Source organism: Glycine soja, chromosome 10 (assembly GCF_004193775.1).
Source record: "Glycine soja cultivar W05 chromosome 10, ASM419377v2, whole genome shotgun sequence".
Taxonomy (NCBI): Eukaryota; Viridiplantae; Streptophyta; class Magnoliopsida; order Fabales; family Fabaceae; genus Glycine; species Glycine soja.
This window is the reverse complement of record NC_041011.1, coordinates 1,684,214-1,698,732: the sequence shown is the minus strand read 5'-3', so window position 1 is coordinate 1,698,732 and position 14,519 is coordinate 1,684,214. Positions and strand designations below refer to the sequence as shown.

The following is a 14,519-nucleotide window of genomic DNA, read 5'->3' as shown; positions in this document are numbered from 1 at the left end:
AGAAAAGTTTATACAAACGGATTCTTGGAGATCACTACGTATTTATATGATACTTTACTATATATCAGTGCTTAAATATGGGTCCTAATTCGGATGATTTCCAAAGAGATCAAAAGTGAATACTAATAACTCCGGCAATCATAATTTTTTTTAATTAAAAAAAGGAGTTTCTACAGCTTAAATATGGAAAGAAAAACAGTAAGTGCAAGTAAAGTGATACATGAATGTTAGGTAAGATAATTAGGTGCGTATTTAGCAAGATAATTCATTAGTATAAAATTTAGTCAACTGATTTATTTAACCACAAATAATTTATTAAAAACTCGCGTTTGTTTGGGATTTTTTTTTTAAAAAAACTATTGACTTGCTCTGTCTTGCTGAACTAATAGAAGTAGCGTATTACTCAGGTTATTTTAATGCACGATTGCCCCTATTAATTTCTAAAAAGTCATGCCCTAATTAATACCCTTGTTTTCAATAGTTACATATATACATATTTTAGTTTCTTAATTTTGTATGAAATATACTTTACTTGAATTAAATATTAAGGCACAGAGAGTGTACACACACACACACAGATATATATATATATATATATATATATATATATATATATATATATATATGTAAAGCTAATTCATTAATTTATTTTACCAAACATTTTTATTTGAATAAGTTCATCAACTTTTATTTTTCAACTCTTAACTTTTCAATTTGTAGTTACTATTAGCCTTCGATTAGCTTTTCGACGATCAGTTATTTTTTTAGTTACTTAAACCAAACAAAGTCTAGATAATTTATAAGTTTGGCAATTAGCTTTTTTTGACTAAAGTAAACTATTAGAAATATTTGTTAAAGCTTTTTTTTAAAAAAAAATGTTATTAATCATAAAAAAAATTTGACTTAAGAAGCTAATAAAAGTAAAGTATGAAAGTATGATTTTAAAAACTAAGAGTTGGCCGGTATTTTCTAAAGGAAGAATGATACTTATTAATAGAAAAAGACATAAAAATATTTTTTTACAAACTGTTGTATGAATTATTGTACACATAATATTTCTCTTTTAAAATTTGTCTTAAATGACTTTTTTCCCGCAGCAAACTAATATTTTTAAAAATAAATTACATGTGCATACTTAGTTGTTAGTAACTTTTTTTATGACATACTTTACCTAATAATAACGAAAATTTTATATAATTTAATTCAGTTTTTAATTATTATATTTGTACATATAAATCTATATTAGTTTTAGTAATGCAGCATGTTTTTTTTACTGTTTTTATTATATATACATATATACACAAATGATTTCATTTTATTTATGAACGGTGGAATTTATGAAGTCCCTGAACCGGTTCACACAAACACACATAGCATCATTAGAACTGTCCCTTCAGGCTAAAAGAAAGAACATTCTGGTGTGCATTTAACCCTTTTTTTGTTCCTTTCTTTCAACGGAGATAATAAATTTTCCATTTTGGCCGTTTCTTTAATTAGATGAGATAAAGTCAAAGCCATGTTCGACTTGATGGTTGCATCCAACCATCACGGATCACATTTTTCTAAAGAAGCCTGACAATTTGTTGAGTGGCCAAACAAGTATCTGAAAACTGGAATTTCACGTTGGGCTCATTAACTACATTCCTTAGCTAGCGCCTAGCGGTCCCCTTTGCATAGAAAAGTATTTTAAAAGATTTTTTTTAGACCACCATGTATTCTTGAGAGAAACAATCTTCTTCAAATCAATATCATGCATAAAACTCTGGTTACAAATAATTTTATATCTAAAATTTAAATTCAAAATCTCTAATTAAATTCAAACAAGTTAATCCGTGTGCTTAATTGATAGTCTTTCAAAAATGGACTTTAATTAAACCGTAGAAGGAGTCATTTATAGTTTTACAAATCTTAATGTTAAAAATAATCCAAGTTTTATATTGGCTAATAATATAATTATATTAAACTTTATAAAATTTATAAAGTGAGGGACAATCCTGATTCTATGAGTTAATTTTTGAGGTAAGTTAGGTTCAAATTCTAATTTTTTTTATACGTGTCTGTCTACCCAACTTGGACCACTAGATAACGCCTTTCCTGGATCATACCATTTACTTTTCATTTCCATTTCCATGCAGGTTCCTCTGATGTGAAGGAGCATTTTTTATTTTTTAAATTCTCATGCATAAAAAAATTAAATGGACCAGGTGAATATGACAGCGTGTTTGTTACGAAGCTTGACTAATTAAAAATTTATCATTTTTCATTAAAAAATATTATTAATTAATTAAAAATTGTTTTTATCCGGTTTTATGATAAATAAATTTATTATATATGATAATTTATAATTACATAAGAGTATAAAAAATATTTATGTTTTTTGAGTGAGAACAAAATATAGTGTAATATTTTTTTAAACAAAAAATTATATAAATTTTATAAAAAATGATAATAAAAAATTAAAAACAGTAAAATTTAAAAACTTATTTTCTCTTTTATCTTTTATAATTATTTACATTTATCTTATTAAAAAAAATATCTTGTGCAAACAAGATTTATTTTTTATGGGGGAAAAATATTTATTTAATATATTAAAATAAAAAAATAATTTTATCGACATAATTTGTCATCGCACCCAATAAATAGATCAGCACTGTGAATACATATATTGTTTTTTGTTATGTCATAATCGTACTGAGATTAAAACTTATGCTTACTATTCAAACTCCATATTGCTAGGGGTCGACGACCCTACTGAGTATGAACACATATATTATTTATTGGTACATTTCTGTGAGGATTTATTTACGTGAGTGGTTGATCCATCTACCCATAACTAACCTATTTATTGGTTTAGGATATAGATATTTCACTTTAAGGAGGAAGGTGTCTGAAGAAATTTAACAATATTTCCTTGGTTGGGATTCCGTGCAATAATGGTGGCGTGGGAAGGGTACAATAAACGTGCGCACTTTATAAGCACCATATTCACATGTATTATATATGCATTGTATTGCAGGTCAAGAACAACAACAACATCCACAATAAACATTGCTTCGGAACCTGGCGACGTGCACACTCTAGAATCATGGCTGAACAAATTCAATATTTCTGATCATCTTTTCATCAGTGATGAGTTGCACTCCACACTTTTTTTAGCAATTTTCCTAGCTCCTGTGCCATCGATTGTTTTATAAAGTCACACACACACAAAAAAAAAAAAAAATGCTGATGAAAGTAAGATTTAATCCACCCGAGACTTAATTCAAACATGCCTGCCTTAATCAAGCAAGCATCAGATGAATTATTTGCTTGAAATATGTATAAAAAATATTATATATAAAGTTAATGTGTGAGCAATTTAAAGTTTATATACATTTATTAATACGCATAAATATGTATTAAATCTTAGCAAATATGATTTTGTTTGGTTCTAGGCGACTTATTTAATTAAGATTTCAAAAGATTTTTTTTAAATGTCTTAAATTATTTAATAAAAAAATAAATAATAGAAATAAGTATTTTGCTATTTAATTAAGACTATTATGATTTTTAAATAAATTCAATAAAGTTGGTTGGTATTTTGTTAAGATTTTTTATAATTTTTTTAAAAAAGTCTACTAGTATATAAATTTTGGTTGATTCTTTCTTAAGATGTATTTTAATAGATTTCATGAGACTTTTAATGAAAAAATACATATTAAACAATCTCACAAAAACAACACATTGACATGTTTTTTTTTTCAAATCACACATAATTCATCATTGTCTCTTTATTGAAAGCGGTAATCATTCATAATTTCTTTTTTTTACTTTTTCCACCAATGATCAATATGCCCTAGATTATGTAATATGAGATATTTTAACAATTCTTTGAATTTGGAGGACATATTGACTAAGTACTTATATATAAGTCAATTGATATATAAATGAATAAATATATAAATGAGATTTGAAACAAATGTTGGATATATTTTTTATTTGGTGGGATCATTATTGTGTAATGACCATAGATATTCATACTACTGGTGGACATTGTGGTATATAATTTTTATATATAATTAACATTATTGATAATTCAAGGACAATAAACTTATTATGCTTGTAAATATGTTAGGAGAAATTGATTTGTTATGTAAAAGTTTAGAATTATTTTTATAAGATGAATTTTATTTAAAATGTTAAGTGAACAAAATTCATGAATCTTTATCAATAATTTTAAATGTTTTAAAAAAATTCATAAAATATTTTAAAATTTTAAAAATGCATAATATCCTTTCAAATCTTATTAATTTATATTTTATAAATACATTAAAATCTAAACTATAAAATTCTAATTATAATTTTTTTTAAAAATATCTTAAAAATCATTACATTCTTATCAAATCTTTTAAAATTTACATAATTTTTTGTCAAAAAATAATGTTAAAATCTCAATCCAATACATCCTTTTAATCTTTCCAAAAGATAGTTACTTTTTTTTTCCGGCAATTTTTTAGTATTTATCATTAGTTTTAGTTAATTTAATGCTGACATGGCATGGCTGACAAAATGTTGAATGAAGTATTAATTAAGGTCATATTTTTTTATAACACGCGCAAAAGTCATATTTGATTGGGTAAGATGTGACAAATGGGATAAAGACGAACCAGATATACTACTACATTTCAGACAGGAAATGCGGTCTCAAAGTGTACATATGTGCCCTGTCTATGCTAGAGAAGTTTTAAGTGGTCCACTAATAAATCACCTTATATATATAAATTAATTTTTTAAAGAACTTACATTAATTTTTTTAATTAATACATTTTTTTTTCTTTTTTCTAACCTAATTCCCCTCCATTGAAGATTGTTAGGTGTCTCTTTTCTATGCTATTAGATCCAGATTTTTTGTACCATATCTACACCATAACTCCTCTCTCCAATTCAACATCTCAACTTTTTACCTCCTTCCTAATCCCTCCCCATATCTTCTTCACAGAAATCATGTTGAGGGTGAAGCTGTATCTCGCAGCAACGGTATCGACAGGAGGAAGATGAAGTGGTTGTCGTCAGAGTCGCAATCATCAAAGAAAAAATCCTTAGCTGAAGATGGGAGACCATGAAGTGGATCTAAAAAAAGTTTAGAGAATATGAAAGAGAAGAAAATTCAGATTACTAAAATTAAAATTGTTAATTATTTGATTATTTTAAAATTTAGTTTTTAATAAATAATTAGTTAAAATATACAGTAATAGAATAACGGGTCATCTTTACCTTCTATTGTAGGTAAAATAAAGTGATTCGCCGTTGGACTTCTTACAACTTCTCCACCTTAGACCAACCCTCCCAAACTGCTTTTAGGATTAGAAAGAGATAGAACAAAATCAAACTATTAAAGGCATTTTTTTACGAGTCTATCAAAGACATTATAGACTACACACTTAGAAGTTAGAATACTCAAATTGCATCTGGATTAGTTACTAATACAACACTAGGGTTAGAGATGGGAACAAAGCTAGGCTTTACAAAAAAAGTTCGAAAGGAGCTAGATTGCGAAAAGAGAAGCTAAAACTAAAGCCAATTTACATATAGATAGACTCTATATATATATTATATGAAAATAATTATCTTATGTGAGAATAAAAATGATTAATTTCAATCATTAGATTAAAATGAAAGATCAAAACTAAAATATTTTAAATTCAAAATTAAATTTTTATTTAATTATAAAATTCCTAAAAGATTTACACAATATATTAAATATTTAATTTATATTATCATAGAATATCTCATACTTATCGCCACCTCTACCATAGTCATGCTCGCAATTGCAATCATCATCAATCGATACCATGACCACAATCATTATGACTGTTGTAATTATTACTTTCACCATCATCATCATTGCGATTGTTACCATCAACAAAATTTTTGCTTAAAAAGGTACATATATTCAACCTCTCTTTTAATGAAAAATATTAATTAATTAGTAAAATATTTGATAATATATATTTTTTAAAATGATCAATTTTTGTAAATGTTATTTCTTGTGTATCTAACTCCACTTGTGATGTTGCAATTGAGTTGCTACACAATGTTAAAGTAAAAAAAGCAAGCCCATTGGTGATGATCCAATTTGAATTGCAATTTAGTTAATGATAATTAAATTTGGAAATGTCGAGTAAGATCTGTCTAGGAATAAAAATGGAAAGAGTAAAGTTATATTTTTCTACCAGTTCTCTTACAAATATCCTTAATATTTTATAAATAAAGTCTTTGATGAAAAATTAAATTATGAAAAGATTTAACAATTTCTACATTTATCAAGTAGAATGGCTGGTTACAAATGTCCTTAAAATTTTCTAAAGAAAAATTTTCATGAAAAATTTAATTGTATAATTTATTAAAAATATGAAATAAAAATTAACAATTTATATATTTATCAAGTAGAATGGTTGCTCTATAAAAAAAGTAGAATGGTTGGCAAAAATATGTTATTGGAGGTTTTAGAATTATTCAAATAGGAAAAATGTTATTCAGGTTCAAATTTTGGATATTATATCTGTACCAAAAAAATTCTAGATATTATAAAAAATGGGATAGTTGAACAGAATCATGAGAAATGGGATAGTTGCTAATAAAACAAAATTAAGCTACAGTTGTTTAGGTATTTTATTAATTCATATTAACTTTTAATATTGATATTTATTATATGAATTAGTGAAGTGAAACTTTATCTTTGATAGAAGAATAATATAAAGCATACGTAACGAATTACATTTAAAATTTGTACTTCCAAATATTATAATGGTTCTTTCGTCAAGTTAATTAAATCAGTTTCCTTAAGTAACAAATGAAAAGTTTGATCAGGAATTCGTACCACTTTAGCCAATGCCCTAATCAAGGGATTTCAAGTAGAAATAGGCTCATGATTGCCAACAAACACCACCAGTAGTATAATCTAACCAAAAACCTATTGGTCAAAAGTGTGAGTGTTAGGTGTTCTACAATAAATAAAGTTCATTGTTATTAATTTGGGAATTGTCTTCCCTTCTTGAGAAGCATATGAAATTATTACGCCAAACCTTTTATTGAGGTTAACATAATTCAATTAGTTTTTGAAAGCTTTGACAAGTCATAAAGCGAATTTTGTGTTTTGCATCTCAAGTTATTGATCAATTTTACTAATATTATTTCTTATCAACTAATTAAGCAACTTCTTGTCGTGATTGAATGACAAAGAAGGATGCCTAAAAAGGAGAAAATGTCACCTCAAGTTATGTATACACAAACAAAAAGCATTTATATATGCTTGTTCCATCAATTTTTTAAATTAATAATATTATAAGAAATAACTTAGCTTATCGAGAATAAAAATAATATTATAAAAAGCAGGTAATGCCTGACCTAGAGGATGCATTTTCTATTTTTCGTGGTATCCTATAGAATTAATTATCGAGAAAAGGGTAATATAATGTTGTATGGCGACAGATTTTGTTAACATTCGAATACATCAGTGGTCCACGATATATATATATATATATATGTTTGACCCTTTCTATACACATTGAAATTTATGTCTTTTTTTTTAAAAAAGGTATTTTTAAAATTAAAATATATTTAAAAGAATTTGTATTTTTTTTATTGAAATGTAATTTTTTAAAATAGTAACTGATCTAATATTTTTCTCAAAAGCTAAAAAGAATAGTTCATAAAAACATGATAAAATTCACATAAGAAAATAACTTATCTAAACAGCACACTAATTTAGCGTGTTAGCATATCCTTCCTTATTAAGATATTAGGTCAATTATTAATATTCAATACAACATGTGCATATGCTGTCAATGGTCAACAGCCACTGAATGGTATCCAGTTTAGCAAACCAGTGCATAGGTTTAGAATTACATAGAATGTGTCAAATGTGTTACTTATAATAATTTTGATCCATTAAGGACTTCACTTCATCATTATACGACTTCCCCCCTACTTCCAAGACATACCGACCGGGACAAAAACGTAAAGTTGGCTTAATCAGGTTGTAAACCTTTTTAGGATAATATATTCGTCAAATCGGTGCCAGTGGAGTTAATTTCATGGAGTTAATTATCAGTATAGTTTGAAAATAGTAAGATATATTTAGGTAGTCTTTGGTTTAATTAATCTTTTGGGTATATTTGTTTGAGATGAAAATTTTAAAAATTGATGTGAGTTTCATAACTTTATATCCTAATTTAATTCAAATATATTTTATATTTTTTTTTATCTCAATTTACTTTTTTACCTCTTTCATTCTTCTTAATGATTAATAATTTATAATTTTTTTCATAGGTTAAAATGTTAATAAAAGATATTCAAATTCATGATTTATTTCTTTTTTCTTTTTTATAATTATTAAATCAATCTTATAATTCTTACAAAGAGGATAACTTTAGCCTGGAGGTTATCCTTTCAATATCTGGTCATCGTTTAGCTTCCTGATATATAATCGCAGAACTGGAATATTTATCACGCAGTGCTTGGCCTGAATTGAAAAACTAATCATGGACACAGTCCGAAAAAGAAAACAAAAACAAAGAAACAATCGTTGGAAGTATTCCCACGTAAAACAGTACTACAAATTGTAGTTTAAATAATGGTATCTCCAACTAAAATGATTATGATACATAACCCGCTAAGTATCCATTACCCCCACATAAATTTGGTTTTAAATTTCTATATTTATATAAATGAGAAATGATTGCCTTCATTATAAGTTTTTTGTATTTTTTGGGGGGAGGTCCTTAGCTACTCCTTACCATCATTCTAATGTTTTTCTTTGGGAGGTCTAAATTATTATTTATTTTATTTGACTAAAGAATCAAAATATCATTTTCAGGATTTGACTCGAGTGGCACGTTTCCATTGCAATTACCATTCAAAACTTAATTAAAATTACTAGTTAAAACCCCCTATTTGACGGCATACTAGCAGTAGTTTCCATATCGATTACGGCAAAATTAATTACTAGTGCAAATTTCTGAAAACCCCCCGACCCAAAATCTCACCCAACCTTGACCTCGCACCAAATGACAGGGGCAGTTCCGTCTTTGCACCGAAAGCCTTCCCTTCCCCCCTCCCACACACGCTCTTTATTAAATACTAACACCCTCACACACTTGACCCGCATCTCATTCCCGTCCCCGGCGACTGAGTCGCGGTCTCTTCCCAACTCGGAACTCAGTCCATTCCGCATTTCTCCTCAAACCAAATTTCTTCTGAAGAAGGAGATTTGAATTCAGAATTGAGTGAGAAGAAGAAAATAGAAATGGGCTCCGAATTGATTTTCAGAGGCCACGAGGCTCAGCCCGTGGACGACTCGTACTCGCCGAAGCCCCACAAGCCCTGGTTCACCGTGACTCGCCCGATTCACTACATGCTCCGCGAGCAGCGACTCGTCTTCGTCCTCGTCGGCGTCATCATAGCAACCCTCTTCTTCACACTCGTCCCTTCCTCATCCTCTTCAAGCGTTCCGTACGAGTCTCTCCCGATCTCGTACTTCGAGCGCGAGTCAAAGATTCCGGCGTACCACCACCGCGTCGCTGCGGCGGTGCACTCGGTGGGGAAGGTGCCGTTGGGAATTAAGAGGAAGGGGCTCCGGATCGTGGTGACCGGCGGCGCGGGGTTCGTTGGGTCGCACCTGGTGGATCGGTTGATTGCGAGAGGGGACAGCGTGATCGTGGTGGACAATTTCTTCACGGGAAGAAAAGAGAACGTGATGCATCATTTTGGAAACCCTAGATTCGAGCTCATTCGACACGACGTCGTTGAGCCTCTCCTTCTCGAGGTCGATCAGATCTACCATCTGGCTTGCCCTGCTTCCCCTGTCCACTACAAGTTCAATCCCGTCAAGACTATCATATCCTTTTTGTTTTATATTTTTGTTTAATTAAAGTTTTAGGGATCTGGTTGGGGAATTGGAGTCCTTAATTGTGTCCACAAGACCAATGTGGTGGGGACCTTGAACATGCTTGGTCTAGCTAAGCGAGTGGGAGCGAGGTTCTTGTTGACGAGTACCAGTGAGGTTTATGGAGATCCTCTGCAGCACCCTCAGAAGGAGACTTACTGGGGAAACGTCAACCCAATTGGTTAGTAGTTCTCATTTTCTCCGGTGACCACCGGACTTTCTGGGCCTGGGCCATGTTTAGGCATGCTTTTCTTAACTTAATAAGACACGTGGAACGGAGGTAGAGGACCGGGTTGTAGGAATTCCAGGGTCTCGCCAACGAGGAACCCGTGATATGAGGGTCCACAAAATGAAGGGAAGAGATATTTTTTTTGTTTTTTGTTTCATTTCAAAGCAGCGGTTAAACGTGAAAAGTGAAAATCGCCGGTAAAAGTGAAAGATAGTGACGGGTTGGTGGCAGTGGAAGTACTTGTAGAAACTAGCTAGAAATGGAAGAAGGAAGAGGGGACATGCAACTGCAACTGTAACTGCACGCTCAGTATTTTATTTATTTATTGTATTATTGATTTTGATATTTAAGAGGGGTAAAAACAAAATGGGCCAGTTTTTAAAGTTGAAGTGATAAGAGTTTTATGTTGGTTATGTGATGGATGGTTTTATGATATGTGTGGGTGCATGGATGTGTGACAGGTGTCCGAAGCTGCTACGACGAGGGAAAGCGTACGGCCGAGACGTTGACCATGGACTACCACCGAGGTGCCGGCGTTGAGGTCATTTTCTACGGACCTAACTAACTCTTTTCTGTCTGTCTCTCATCAATTTTTGTTGCTGTTGCTCTGTTTAATTTGTTTGTTTGGTCCAGCCTTTGATTTGATGGGCTTTTCAAGTTATGAAAATTCAAACGGTGCCTCTTGTGTATTGTGTTTTACAGGTTAGAATTGCTAGAATCTTTAACACCTACGGGCCTAGAATGTGCTTAGATGATGGCCGTGTTGTTAGTAACTTCGTTGCTCAGGTTGGCCTTTTGTATACCTCTTCCTTACTTGAATTTGAATTAGGAAGGAAGGAGTTGTTGTTGGCTTTATTTGTGTAATAATTGTCTCTATCTGGTGAACTTATTGCAGGCACTAAGGAAGGAGCCTTTGACCGTTTATGGAGATGGGAAACAGACAAGAAGTTTCCAATATGTCTCTGATTTGGTAAGCGAATAATATCTTTCTCATCACTCTTATTAATTTCCACTGGCTTGCATTTTGCTTATAATGTAATTAGCATATATCTTTGTTCTTTAGCTGAAAATGCTTAATATATCCACCGCCCCCCTCAAATATAAAAAAGAATCTGTATGAGTTCATATATGGTGCTTGTTGTGCAAGGGTTGGATTTCGATTACTGGTGGCTTTTGGTCATTTGGTTCAAACTTTAATGTAACTTTTCCCCATGTGCATGCTGCATATTTAACAGAAACAATTCATCGATTTCTGCAAAAAGGGTCCTTTCCTTTTGTAAATGATAAGGTTTGTACGTGCGTTTGAATGACTCATTCATTGTGCATACTCCTGTGTGACGTTAACGGTGGCTAATTTCACTGAAGAAGCATTTGCATGTGACTGAAAGCGAGTTTGAAGGCCCTTGTGGGCCAGGTCTTAATTATTGCAGTTTACTCAATAAAAAGTTCACAAGCTCAAATGCTCAACACACTGAAAACAATGGAATACAGAAGCCTAGATAAATCGAAGCGACAGCGTCCTTGTAAGCTGAATGCACGAAGTTGATAAATGACACGTGTACTGTAAATTAAATATTAATATTGTCCTCAATTACTTAGGTTATGGCCTAGATCAGCATTCAGTGAGATTGTTGCTATACCTTCAGAATCTTGCTCAATATCTGCTATTTTTGCTGTATTAATGTGATATTTTAATGTTGGAATAGGTGGAGGGTCTAATCCGCCTTATGGAAGGAGAACACGTGGGACCTTTCAATCTTGGAAATCCCGGAGAATTTACCATGCTTGAACTTGCCAAGGTAAAGTTGGGTTTTTCTTCAAATATAATTTTATAAGAGCGGTAAGGTTGAAACTTTCTTACTTTCAAACTAGTAGGCTAATATCATGCCTGAGCTTAATTCTGAGAAACTGCCCACAAGAAAGTGCAAATTAAGATTAGGAAGGAAAAGAAAATTGCTCATAGTCATGCACTCATGAGCATACTAATAATCCGAAGGGCTCATGTTCATCCGAATAAGTTAATTGAACCTTACTCATACATCATTCTTGGCATGGGATACCTTTTCTTCATTTTTCCCATTCTCAATTTACCTTGTGGCATGAGCATGATTGTTTCCTACATTCTAGATTTGTTTACTCATTTTTTAATCATGTATTGTGGATGGAAATGAACAGTGTTAATTTGGAAGAAAGGGCTGTATTTTTGTCGGTGAACTCTGTATTTTAGTCTCATAGCTGATAGACCCCATTAATTGAATGCATCTATATACTTGCGTTTTTTTATTTCCCTCTTTTTTCTTGGGGGTCAAGATACACGTGTTAACATTAGCTTTGTTGGGGATGATGTAGGTGGTTCAAGAAACAATAGACCCTGATGCTAGGATAGAGTACAGGCCCAACACAGAGGATGACCCGCACAAGAGAAAGCCTGATATAAGTAGGGCTAAGGATCAACTTGGCTGGGAACCCAAGGTTGACCTGCGCAAGGGCCTCCCACTAATGGTTTCTGACTTCCGGCAACGCATTTTTGGTGACCAGAAGGAAAAGGCATCCGTAGCCTAATTCTAGCATGTCATGTATCTTAGAGCCAGAAAGAGAAAAAATAATAGTTCGAGGATAACCCTGGCCCGCAAAGGCCCATTAGTCGTCACAGCGTTACATGAGCTCTACTAAAATGTCCCTTTTGTCGTTTGTTCTCCGTCAATCTTTACATGCGGGTTATTTACCCTCTTTCAAGATTGACAACCCCCACCCATGATTTCATTTTTCAAATTCCTGCCATCTATATTCTATTTCTATTTTTTTTTTTTGATGTAATTGGTACGTGCAAGAGGCTACACTTATAGTTTATTTCAACATTTTACCTTCACTTGTTCTATTTTTATTCGAACTTCATTACTTCACCACTTATTTGCAATTTCATCTCTGAATTTGTAGAGTTTGCTACACTCTTGTTGAAATTATTACGATCTTCATCATCATTCGTTGTTTATGACTTCCTTCTACAACAAACTATGTATTATAGTAAGTATGAAAACTGTACAAATATGTCGAGTCCACAAAAGTGTGTGTCTTTCCCTCTTCTACTGATTAGTCCGGTAACGGGAAATGATTCAGTTTCTTGTATAAATAATACCAGAGAAAGTGAATGAGAGATTGACTTTTTATTATAAGTTACAATAATTTAGTATAGTCATCTAAAATATAATAGTTATACCCATAATGGATTCAATACAATGACTAACTACAAAATGGATATATAATATTCACCAATCACAAAATGGATATTTCAAGATCCGTTTAGATACCATTAAATTGTTTTATTTAAATCAATGGAATACTACTAATAAAAGATTGTTGTAACTACGAATCTTTCCTAATATTTATGTTGTTACGAAAATTATACTACAATATTTGATTTTGAAGCCTAAAATATTTTGCTTCATTTCTGGAAAAAACAAATTGGGGCCAGGGAGGGTGAAGTTGGCCATAACAAAACTCAATTAGCCAATTTTTGTGTCAACATTTTGTAGGTAATGCAATTCTGATCTATGTCTCAATGCCATAACTTTAAATTAATTTGACGGACTCAACAATTGCCTTGATTGCGTGCTTATCCAACCAAGCTATGATGTCAACAAACGCAAGTGTAATGTTTTCATCTGTCTCTCCGGTTGTTATGCCATGACACATTCCAGTATACAGTTTGATGGTCTTGTCTCTGCTACTAGCTTGCTCATATAATGCATTGCTCATTCTTGGGTCTGTCACGACATCTTGCTCCCCTTGTAACACTAAAAGTGTAACCTGCTTAAAACTTGTAGAATAAGTCTAAAAATGGGGGTAATATATATGACTTTTAGGCCTAAATAAAGGGTGAGATAATTGATAACAAATTATATTAAAAAATAAAATCTACAAATCACCCATATTAGATGGCATTAATTTTGTTGATTAGATGGCATTAATTTTTCTGATATATGACATATATTTGAGCATATTTTTGTTAAACTTGACCCATATTTTGTATGTCAACAGTTAATCATGTTATTCTCAATAAGGATAGAGAAAGAAAGTTTAATTTAAATGAATGCCAATATTTTCATAGAAAGCATTCATACCTTACACATGGGTGCTATAAGAACAACACCATCCCAAAACGAAGGGTCCCTTTTATGCAATAGTAAGTACACTGATGCTCCCATTGAATCCCCGTATAAGAACCTAGGTTTCCCCTTGAAATCTTGGAGTTCTAAAATACCCAAATGAGGAAGTAGTTCAACATAAAAAGTTTTGATATGTTTCAACACTAAGATTATTGCTTATATAACAAGAAATTGAAACCCTACCTCAAACTGACTTGAA

At 31.4% G+C, this 14,519-nt stretch overlaps 1 protein-coding gene across 1 annotated transcript; it reads left to right on the top strand.

Moving 5' to 3' along the window:
* The first annotated feature begins 9,131 nt into the window (after positions 1-9,131).
* Positions 9,132-13,135, top strand: LOC114370017 (UDP-glucuronic acid decarboxylase 2-like). The gene is made up of 7 exons (XM_028327304.1): positions 9,132-9,877; positions 9,959-10,106; positions 10,616-10,695; positions 10,857-10,940; positions 11,050-11,124; positions 11,861-11,953; positions 12,504-13,135. Exons 1-7 carry the CDS (start codon positions 9,287-9,289, stop codon positions 12,714-12,716), a joined length of 1,284 nt encoding a protein of 427 aa, XP_028183105.1. The 5' UTR covers positions 9,132-9,286; the 3' UTR covers positions 12,717-13,135.
* The last annotated feature ends 1,384 nt before the right edge of the window (positions 13,136-14,519 follow it).